Raw genomic sequence first — 11,946 nt, 5'->3', positions numbered from 1 at the left:
TGGTATAGATTTTCAAGTTTTAGTTGTTAATGCTCTCTACTGAAAATATGTTGTAGATTTTCCAGTTTTTCTTAATAATCGTCTCTACTGAAAATATGTTGTAGATTTTCCAGTTTTTCTTAATAATCGTCTCTACTCAGAATATGTTGTAGATTTTCCAGTTTTTCTTAATAATCGTCTCTACTCAACATATGGTATAGATTTTCCAGTTTTTCTTAATAATCGTCTCTACTCAAAATATGTTGTAGATTTTCCAGTTTTTCTTAATAATCGTCTCTACTCAAAATATGTTGTAGATTTTCCAGTTTTTCTTAATAATCGTCTCTACTCAGAATATGTTGTAGATTTTCCAGTTTTTCTTAATAATCGTCTCTACTCAAAATATGTTGTAGATTTTCCAGTTTTTCTTAATAATCGTCTCTACTCAAAATATGTTGTAGATTTTCCAGTTTTAGTTGTTAATGGTCTCTACTCAAAATATGTTATAGATTTTCCAGTTTTAGTTGATAATCGTCTCTACTCAAAATATGGTATAGATTTTCCAGTTTTAGTTGATAATCGTCTCTACTCAAAATATGGTATAGATTTTCCAGTTTTACTTGATAATCGTCTCTACTCAAAATATTGTATAGATTTTCCAGTTTTTCTTAATAATCGTCTCTACTCAAAATATGTTGTAGATTTTCCACTTCTTCTTAATAATTGTCTCTACTCAAAATATGTTATAGATTTTTCAGTTTTTCTTAATAATCGTCTCTACTCAGAATATGTTGTAGATTTTCCAGTTTTTCTTAATAATCGTCTCTACTCAAAATATTTGCAGATTTTCCAGTTTTTCTTAATAATCGTCTCTACTCAAAATATGGTATAGATTTTCCAGTTTTAGTTGTTAATGGTCTCTACTCAAAATATGTTATAGATTTTCCAGTTTTAGTTGATAATCGTCTCTACTCAAAATATTGTATAGATTTTCCAGTTTTACTTGATAATCGTCTCTACTCAAAATATTGTATAGATTTTCCAGTTTTAGTTGATAATCGTCTCTACTCAAAATATGGTATAGATTTTCCAATTTTAGTTGATAATCGTCTCTACTCAAAATATGTTATAGATTTTCCAGTTTTACTTGATAATCGTCTCTACTCAAAATATGTCGTAGATTTTGCAGTTTTACTTGATAATCGTCTCTACTCAAAATATGGTATAGATTTTCCAGTTTTAGTTGATAATCGTCTCTACTCAAAATATGTTATAGATTTTCCAGTTTTAGTTGATAATCGTCTCTACTCAAAATATGGTATAGATTTTCCAGTTTTTCTTAATAATCGTCTCTACTCAAAATATGGTATAGATTTTCCAGTTTTAGTTGTTAATGGTCTCTACTCAAAATATGTTATAGATTTTCCAGTTTTAGTTGATAATCGTCTCTACTCAAAATATGGTATAGATTTTCCAGTTTTACTTGATAATCGTCTCTACTCAAAATGTGGTATAGATTTTCCAGTTTTACTTGATAATCGTCTCTACTCAAAATATGGTATAGATTTTCCAGTTTGACTTGATAATCGTCTCTACTCAAAATATGTTATAGATTTTCCAGTTTTACTTTTGTTAATCGGCTCTACTCAAAATATGTTTAGATTTTCCAGTTTTACTTGATAATCGTCTCTACTCAAAATATTGTATAGATTTTCCAGTTTTACTTGTTAATCGTCCCTACTCAAAATATGTCGTAGATTTTCCAGTTTTACTTGTTAATCGTCCCTACTCAAGATATGTCGTAGATTTTTCAGTATTCGTTGTTACTCGTCCCTACTCAAAATATGTCGTAGATTTTCCAGTTTTAGTTGTTAATCGTCCCTACTCAGAATGTGTCGTAGATTTTCCAATTTTAGTTTTAATCGTCCATACTCAGAATATGTTGTAGATTTCCCAGTTTTAGCTCTACTCAAAATAGGTCGTAGATTTACCACTTTTAGTTGTTAATCATCTCTACTCAAAATATGTTGTAGATTTTCGAGGTTTATTTGTTAATCTCCATACTCAAAATACGTTGTAGATTTTCCAGTAGTTTCCAGTTTTAGTTGTTAATCGTCCCTACTGAAAATGTGTTGTAGATTTTCCAGTTTTAGTTGTTAATCGTCCATACTCAAAATATGTTGTAGATTTTCCAGTTTTATTTGTTAATCGTCCCTACTCAAAATATGTTGTAGATTTTCCAGTTTTAGTTGTTAATCGTCTGTACTCAAAATATGTTGTAGATTTTCCAGTTTTAGTTGTTAATCGTCCGTACTCAAAATATGTTGTAGATTTTCCAGTTTTAGTTGTTAATCGTCCGTACTCAAAATATGTTGTAGATTTTCCAGTTTTAGTTGATAATCGTCTCTACTCAAAATATGGTATAGATTTTCCAGTTTTACTTGATAATCGTCTCTACTCAAAATATTGTATAGATTTTCCAGTTTTAGTTGTTAATTGTCCATACTCAAAATATTTCCAGTTTTGCTGTTAATCTTCTATACGGAAAACTTTGTAGATTTTCCAGATGTAGGCGACTAGATTATGCTGGTATTTACCTGTGTGTATTAAAAAGAAAGAATAAATATGTGATGGTAATTGACTAAATGTGTTATTGCTGTATGTCAATAGGTTGGCGTTTATTTATTTTTATTTTTAATCTGTGTGTATTAAAAAGAAAGAATAAATATGTGATGGTAATTGAACAAATGTGTTATTGCTGTATGTCAATAGGTTGGCGTTTATTTATTTTTATTTTTAATTTTAATATTTCTGATAAATGATTAGTGTAGGAGTTGTGAATGCATTATCTAAAGCTATGATGATGCCTGATTGTGTTTCTTAGTCTAATACGCGTATGTTATACGTCTTGTATGTTATTCAGTATATATTGATAAATTTTGTACTATGTACTAACTTACCGCTGATCTAGCGCCTAGTACACGCGCGTTGGGTTCATATGGTCCCGGGTTCTATTTCCAGTGGAAGAGCACTAAAATTGTTACGGCGGTTTGGATTTCTTCTTGAACTGGTGGTTTAAAGCTCATACAGCCTCTTTGCTGAACGTGATACTAAATTTCACAAAACAAACAATGTAGTACGTCACTTTGTACACTATGCTGAATAAAGTTCTCTGTAACTCTTGTCAATGACCATCTGTCTTGTGTAATTCTTTTTCACGTTATCCCTTGGTGTTTTCTTGTTTTCGTCACACCACCTTGTATGGGGATGTTTTCTAGGTCCTTTTTTGTATTATAGTATCTATTCTAAAAGTGTGTTTGCTCATCAATCATCATTTCTTTTCGCAATATGTCCAGCCCGCTGCCGCTTCATAACAAACGGGTGTTATTCTACGGCCGAAAAAATAAGTAGTTTTTAAGTACTGAGATGTATATTCTAACGAAAATGATAAAATTAGATTGTTTTTATGAGAAAAGAAATAGTTCAGAAGACGAGTAAGATCGAATCTTTTATGTATCTAATATTTCTCCCCTAAACAAGTACAGTTTATTAAGAAAGTGTACAAATCTATGTCGAGTTACGAAGTTTGGGAGGTGATCCGGACCCGGTTTATCCGCTCCCCATTGATGCGACCCTGTTGGGTAGTTTACAGACGGTGAATGTCTTATCCACGTCTCCGATCCACATATAAAAACAGACAAGCTACATTCATTGAATATAGTACGCTTTGTACATACTGGCATTTGACTTTCAATATGTAGCTGTTCCTTCCGAATATACTTCATCCTAACATAACACCGTCAGTTAAATTTTTTTCTAATTTTGTTGTCCGTAAACAATTTCTGTCCCAATTCCTATTTCTTCCAATTCCATATTTTAAACTTCAATCCTTTACTTCCTAGCGAGATTATTGAACATCAAATTAGTCTTTTTCATATTGATTTTTAAGCTGACTTCCTTGATCTCTATGGTCATTGCAAATGTTCAAAGTGATAGTTAGGTCTACCACATGGAAATGTAATATCTTAATATCAATTTTCCGATATTGAGTTCGAAACGGTTCGGTTTCGGAAGCCGAAATTAATTTTCGGTTTTAAAAGCCGAAACCGTTTTGGCTTTGAAAGCTGGAACCGGTCCGGTCTTTCGGTTTTCAGAGCTGAAACCGATTTTCTGTTTTTGAAATTAAACATCAGTTATAGAAAATCGAAATTGAACTTTGGTATTGAAATAATAAAATGGTTTGAAAACCCAACAGCCACAGGCTATTTTCGTTGCCTCTCCATTACAAAAAGTAAATCCACACAGATAAGAGTGATCGAATTTGAAGAAACGGTATTTCGTTTCTTTCCTTCGTTTAAGATTTAGATTCTGCTAGTTTTCGAAACACTTTCTATTTAACTAATGCTCGGAACAAGAAATTTCAAATTCTAACGCTGGTAGCCTATATATTTTATATACGAATTTTCAAGTGTACCGTTAAATTAAAAACTTTACATGTATAATTTCATTATAAAAGATGCCGGTATGAAAATTAAATGGAAATAGTGTGAGAGTAGGTATACCGGAGTACACGACTCATTTCAAGGATTGCATACCATACTAAGCACCGTCATAAATCTCTTCGGGGCTCCGGCGTAGATAGGTATTTGGCTCCCTCCCCCTTGCCAATTAGCAAGTTGGTGACAGCGTAGGAGGCTATTTGTACCCCTTCCCGAAATCAATGAGCTGTTTTGAGGAATAAGAGTTGGAACTCAATCTCTTTGTCTGAAACCATAACATCGAACTCCCTTGAATGGATTTATATAATATGTTGTTCAAAATTGTTTCTGTGGGTCCTTCTTTCATCGAGGTTCCTAGCTCTCTCCTTCCGGGACCCATGAAAGTTAACACCATTAAAAAAAAGTAAGCCTACTAGATATTTTTGATTTCAACAAAGCTGTATATACTTAAAATTTATAATACATCTGCTGATAATTTTTATGATATATTGATGACCAGTTTCACAGTCGTTTCAGCGACGCCATTCGTATTCTGCATTCATGGGTCCAGTCTATGTTATTGTATGCACGATTCCAAAGTGCATTCCCACGTGCAATTCTCCTTTTTCTGCAGTAGTAGGCAACCCAAAAACAGGGTCGTTGGGGTGGTTGAGAATTACAAAGTTGTTGCACCAAACCTCAATTTTGTTACAAATATATCAGTGTGGCAAACTGCAAATAAGAGAATAAAATAAATTTTAAGCATGACGATTTTATTATCGTGAGGGCAATGGATGACAAAAAGTTAAAAAATGATCTTACTTAAGCAGTTCAAACAAGATGAATGGTAAGAAGTAGGTATCACAGGAAAGGAGTTTTTCCCCTTTTTCCAAAAAAATAAAATATAAAATAAAATACTCTCGTGAAAAAGAAAAAAGTTATATAATGTAAAAGGTTTAATATAAAAGCCTAACAGTACAAAAACAAACATCCACACGAAACGGAAAAAGAGACAAACATAGAATAAGGGACACCAGTGGCGTAGCAGACCTGGGGGCCTCTCATACAAGATAAAGAGAAACTATACTTATTATTATTATTATTATTATTATTATTATTATTATTATTATTATTATTAAGAACTCGTTTCCTTTTCAAACTCTGATAGCGTATATCTTCTTACTTTTTAAAATCACCCTGTAGCCTATTTGTTAGAATATTCATCGCCAGACATGAAGTAGAGAGAAGAGAAAAAAGAGATACATCTGTAATATTTATATGAATCACTAAGGAACTATAAGAATTAAAATACTCGAGTTAATACACACGTAAGAGCGTGAAAGAGAGATCTAGAAATATAAACGTTTACAAACGTCCTAGAAACGTGAAAATATAGTTAAAAATTGCAAAAGGAATCATGTAATTTATCTTTCTTTTCTTATATTCTAATATGTTTATTTCAGCATGCAAACATCTCTACCTAGGATTGGGAGATAAAGTGAAAAGAGAAATATTTCGAATTCAAGAATTAAATCAGGAAAATCCTCTCTACCAGAGGTAGACGCAAACTCGCAAAGTTTGGATTAGGAAGCCAGCACTCTACCGGCTCAGCTAATAACTGCTTGATAATAGAAAGTCTAAGGGTGCTTTCCACAGTTCAGGAATTTACCATGACCTGTTCGCAGGACACTCTTCTAAATCTTAAATGTGTGGGTGAATCATTACATTTGTCTCACTGTCTTTATTTGACAATAGAAACTGATTAAACTGAACACGAATATTCTTTGCTGTCGTAAAGCAAGAGCTGGAATAAATGTAAAAAGGATTCTAAGTATTATATAAAATACACAAGTATTTATTCTGTACAAAACAATAATTCAGTAAGTAAACAACATGATGACGACCAGTAACGCCGGCAGGAGTTTTTTCACGGAGGGGACAAAAGATCAATATACAAGTTTTCAATTTATTCTCTTATGTGTATACACTTGTGTCCAAAATTTGTTTCATGTCTTTAGAAATTACATAAATCAGCCACGTGCAACAGCAGGCTCCGGCCCATTTATTCCTTTTATCCGGCCCGTAAGACTCATTATTTAAACTCTATGTCTTACCTAATATTTAAAACTCAATTGAAACTGCAACCCTTGAACACGCACTGAAACTTACAACATATTAAAACAATCCAGAAGCTAGTATTTCTCTTTAGCACCATCCCTTCTCACTCAACTTTGTGCTTCAAAACTTGTTATAAGTAAGATTTTTATATTTTCTTTACTAAGTAATTATGCTTGGCAACCGACAAAAAAGTTTTGACGTTCCTGTGATGTTAGTGCACGAGAATGAGATTCTGCCTTAAATATATCTATCCAATTCTTGCCAAAATGTTATACATTGTCTCGTACGGCTCTCGACGCCAGTAAAAGTCTTCTGTGATTTGCCCTTACGTGTTCCAACTTGCACATGCCTAACATAAATAGAAATAACTTTCTTTCTTATAATAGAAAATGTCACATGTCTTCTTCGAAATATGCAGAAAAATGAAAAAGACATATTTACAAAAATATTTCAATAAAAAGTAAGAAATAAACATGTTATAATTAGAAAAAAATCTCCGAAACTTTCATTGCCAAATCCTAAGTCCATTTTCGTAACCGTGCCAAACGCGCAGTGAAATTTACAAATAGAGGGGTGTTCGGCCGCATTTCATTATACTTTTATTTTGTATCTGGCAACGCTGGATGATTGATAGTTTTTTTATAAGTGTCAACGTGGAGTGTGTGACTGCATAGTGTGTAGTTATGTATGCATAGCAATTATTGTATTTAGTTGTGTGTTTACAATATAATAAATAGTATATTGTGCAACGAACTTTGTGTTCAAAATAATACAGTCCACAAACATTAAATTGGCCCTTACCGACCGGATTTTGTTCCAGTTGTGCATGTGCGTGGTTTGCAAACTTGTGGCGCAGTATCTTCATTTTGTAGTGCATTGTCAAAGTGGTGCAGAATTATAACAATGGAAGAGCTCATAGGTAAGAAAACTGTACTTAAACGTGAAATAAAAAGGTTGACACATAAAGTGAACGAGAATAAAGACAAGCCTAACTTCAATATCAAGCTGTATACTGAATGTGCTACGTAATTACATGGCGATTGCACAGAGCTCATTACAAAGTTCATTTCTGTGTGTGGTGAAAGTGCAGGGGTGTAGCCAAGGAAGGGGGGCATCGGGGCCAGGCCCCCCAAATGGTTTCCTGGCCCCCCCAAATGACCAGCTTTTAAAACATCGTAGTAAAATTATCTCACTTCATTCATTTAAAAGCAACACAAAGTTTATTGACAATTAATAATTTATGGTAAAATAGTATGGAGAAATATTGTTTTTCCATACCGATCGAAAAATAGTATAGTATCTCTTCTTATACCGATCGAAAAATAGGATACTTTTTTGTGACAGCAGATTACACAATTTATTGCGATTTATATTTGACAGTTTGAAGACAAATACAGCCATAAAACAAAGGTACTAAACTGATTTGTAAGTACAGTATATTTTTATATGCTTTAACAAGTGTTTTAAAAGACATAGAGGATGGACAATTTGGTGAGAAACAATGCTTTTATTGGATTTGGATTTCATTCACTCTCTCTTTTATTTCTATTCAGTGTAATAAAATAATTATGTTTTTTTTTCTTTTTTAGTCACGAATAATAAATAAATATTTTTGTCAGGAAACCGTAAAGAAATTAAGTGAAATTTCAAAGAAAATCAATCTTGTGTAGATAGGTTCTGTATACAAGGTCTTAAATTTAAATATAAAGGTAACCAACAAAAGTTTTGTTGCTTTTTCATCCACCACCTTCGAACATCGATATGTCACCTAACATGGAAGATAGTCCCCATCAGCATCGACGTCCTTCTGAAAATGTTCTGGAAGGCCATGGAATCCATCACGGTAGAACTTTGTGGGCCGTGAAACGAAGAAAGTATCAGGTGCATTTTGGACTTTTACTAGGGATTTGAACTGGCGTCCTCTAAGGTGATTGTCCAAAGAATGGAACATGTGATAATCGGACGGTACAATACCCAGGGAATATAGTGGTTGCAATATTGTTTCCCATCCAAAGCGAAAAATGGTGTCCTGAGTCATCCTAGCCACGTGGGAATTAGCGTTCTCCCGTAAACGAGGACCCATTTGCAATTCAAAAGTGATGGCTCCAGAGTTTTGAGTTTTTTCTTGAGCACAGCTCAACTGCTGACACTACACAGTTACATTGATACTCTGACCAGCTGGTAGCAGTTCCCGATGCACGATGCACCAAACACACAGAAGGACCTTCTGGTACAGTGCTGGTTTCGGCTGTTTTGAAATTGATTCATGGGATGATAACCAATAATGACGGCGCCGTGGAGCTTCGTATAGGACACACTTTTTATCACATGTCAACGCCCTGTCCAGAAATGGCTCCGAAACAGTAAATAAACACAGGAGACTGCCGCGTTGCCTTCTGGCCCGGAGTCAAAATATGAGAGACCCATCGACCCAACTTGTAGTGCTTCACAAGTTGATGGATGTGCTGCCGAATGGTTTCTCCACACACTGAATTGTAGTCCCAGTTCCTTTTTGTACATGTGTTGGTCTTCTGGCACGTGGTGTTTTCGTTTGTTTCGTCATCGTCCTTAAACTTGTTAAACTATCGTTGCAATGTCCGCGTCGTCACGACACCCTCACCAAAGGCCTGGCATATCTTCTGTCCCGCTACAGCGGCGTTTGACCTCCATTTGAACTCGTTCAGCATACATGCTCTTATGACGCTCTGTGGATGGCCCATGTTCCCTCTGTCTTTACGCAAGTTCATGGTGTGTCTGATTTGCCACAACCAGGTAGTATGTTGGATATACCCACACCAACAACGGACGTTCGCCTTATCTCCACTCGCATTCAAGTCACGGTGTGAGGTCCAATTGAACACAGACCTCCACGAAAAGGGACAGAACTTTCTTGGTTACCTTTATAGTTATGCACAAAAGTATAGCGTTTGGTCCCGGACAGTAGTTCTTGATTAAGCATAATAAAAACTATCTTGAATATAATTTATGGATAATAATAATAATAATAATAATAATAATAATAATAATAATAATAATAATAATAATAATAATAATAATAATAATAATAATAATAAGCTAAAATAGTGTTTTTAGTTTTCCAGAAGGAAACCAAAATTTTCCTTTCTTTCAGGCCTCAAAAACACTAGCAGCAACACATTTTTTGGCTTTGTACATTGTAGCTGCCCCCCCCTCAAAAACGACGGCCCCCCTACCCAAACCTGCTGGCTACACCCCTGTGAAAGTGAGTTTGCAACATATGACGGAGAATTTAATGAAGTGCAAAACAAGTTGGACTCTGTCTTAGAAATTTTGTACAATATTCAGTCACCTTATACTGAGCAGGTAAATACATCTAATAAACAGTGCACAGATGTGAATTTGCCAGACTTAGAACTTCCTACATTTTGTGGTAGAGTGCAGGATTGGCTATCATTTCGTGACTTATTTGTTGCTGCTGTTCATAATAACAATCGGTTAGGAAATGCTCAAAAGTTGCAGTATTTGAAGACAGCTGTATCAGGGGAGCCTGCTGTATTGTTGCAATCTATTTCCATATCTGATGATAACTATAAAGTAGCATGGGAGTTACTTAAATCAAGATATGAAGATGTGAGAGAGCTAGCAAATCATATTTTGAGCAAGTTCATTACTCAACCAGCTGTGAAGAATGAGTCATCGTGTGAGCTACGAAGATTGGTTGACAATAGTGTTCAGTGTATGTGTGAACCAGTGGCGTAGGGAAGGGGGGGGCCGGAGGGGCCGGCCCCCCCCAAAGAGGTCCGACAATGTACTTTAGTACTTTGATGTTTGTAATTTTTTATATATTTTTATGTTTATATATTTTCTTGTTTGTAATTTTTCTATATGTACCTATAACAGCACTTGGGCCCCCCCAAACACACATCCTGGCTACGCTACTGGTGTGAACTTAAATCCTTAGGCCTTCCAGTGGAACATTGGGATGTGATTTTAATTTACCATGTGGGTGAGAAGCTAGATAAGAACACCAGGAAACAATGGGAGCTTTCATTGAAGAAAAACGAACAACCAACTTTCGAAAAAAAATTAAATCTTTGAGTTTTACGTCCCACGGTTATGCCGGCTAGGCCAAAGGAGACGGTGATGATGAGTAATGAATGAAAATGGTAGAATGAAGAAAGTGGGAGGAAACGGGAGAACCCCGAGAAAACCCACGCACACGGTGTTTGTCCACCGCAAAGTTCACTTGGCGGGGGCTGGGAAACCAACTTTCGAACAGTTGAAAGAGTTCGTATTACAACGTGCCAAAGCATTAGCTGCAGTGAGTGCAAGATCACCGGCAGACAAGTCTGCTTTAAAAACAAACAAAAAAAGGCAACACGTTAGTGCATCATTCAAGTCCAATTGTGTCGTGTATCATGTGTAAAAATAACCACAAGCTATATAAATGTCAAAAGTTAATAAATATGTCAGTGAATGATAGGCATAGTTTTGTGAAAAAGAATTCGCTTTGTTTCAATTGTTTGACCTTAAATTGTTCCGTAAATAAGTGTAATGTGAAGCAGGGTTGCCACACTTGCAACAAAAAACATCATACTTTATTGCATTTTGAAGAAAAGGATGAAGTAGATCATGTAAATTGTTCTCATTCTATAAATCAAAAACTAATTCCTCAGGTGTTGTTGTCCACCGCTGTCATAAATATCAAAGATAATACAAATAAGTTGATACAGTTTCGTGCTCTTATCGATTGTGGCAGTGAATTGTCGTTTGTAACTGAACGTTGCGTCCAGAAATTACGCATAAACAAAGAAAATAAACATGAGCATATCAGGTGTTACTGGTTCTAACGTTGGCAATTCTCATGCAATAGTTGATTTGTGTTTTTAGTCATTGTACAGTAATGATAATATTCATACTAAAGCAATAGTAGTCCCAGGAATCACAAATAACTTGACCAACCTATTAGTGATTAGATTGTTAACTGTTACTTATGGAACCAGTTCGGCTCCATATCTGGCTGTAAAGTGTTTGCAACAGTTAGCTGTAGATGAAGGTCATTGTTATCCCAGAGCCGCAGAATTAGTCATGAATGATTTCTTTGTTGATAATTTAATTTTCAGGTGCAGCTGATAGTAGTGAGGCAATGGTATTGTACTCAGACCAACGACATGAATGTGCCAAATAGTATACCTTCTCACTTAAGAGAAACTCAATCGTTAATTTGTTTTAATGAAGATGAGAATGTAAAAGCTTTAGGTATACAGTGGAATCCATCATGTGATTCATTTTCATTTTCTATTGTTGTTCCCACTTATAAGTCAGTAATGACAAAACGAATGTTACTATCTGATATTGCAAAATTGTATGATCCGCTTGGTTGGTTATCTCC

At 34.7% G+C, this 11,946-nt stretch overlaps 1 protein-coding gene across 1 annotated transcript; it reads left to right on the top strand.

Moving 5' to 3' along the window:
* Positions 1-7,478: 7,478 nt before the first annotated feature.
* On the top strand, positions 7,479-11,742 carry LOC145661508 (uncharacterized). Its single transcript, XM_081726826.1, has 3 exons — positions 7,479-7,494; positions 9,961-10,290; positions 11,678-11,742. The coding sequence occupies exons 1-3, from the start codon at positions 7,479-7,481 to the stop codon at positions 11,740-11,742; spliced, it is 411 nt and encodes a 136-aa protein (XP_081582952.1).
* Positions 11,743-11,946: the final 204 nt, after the last annotated feature.

This window comes from Thermobia domestica, chromosome 10, assembly GCF_964235325.1.
Source record: "Thermobia domestica chromosome 10, izTheDome1.hap1.1, whole genome shotgun sequence".
Classification (NCBI taxonomy): Eukaryota; Metazoa; Arthropoda; class Insecta; order Zygentoma; family Lepismatidae; genus Thermobia; species Thermobia domestica.
Note: the sequence above shows the minus strand (reverse complement) of the source record. Positions and strands in the feature narration are given on the sequence as shown.

Coding starts and splice junctions, on each gene's coding strand:
- LOC145661508 (XM_081726826.1), top strand. Junction 10,291..11,677: donor GGTTGACAATAGTGTTCAGT/GTATGTGTGAAC, acceptor TTTAATTTTCAG/GTGCAGCTGATAGTAGTGAG.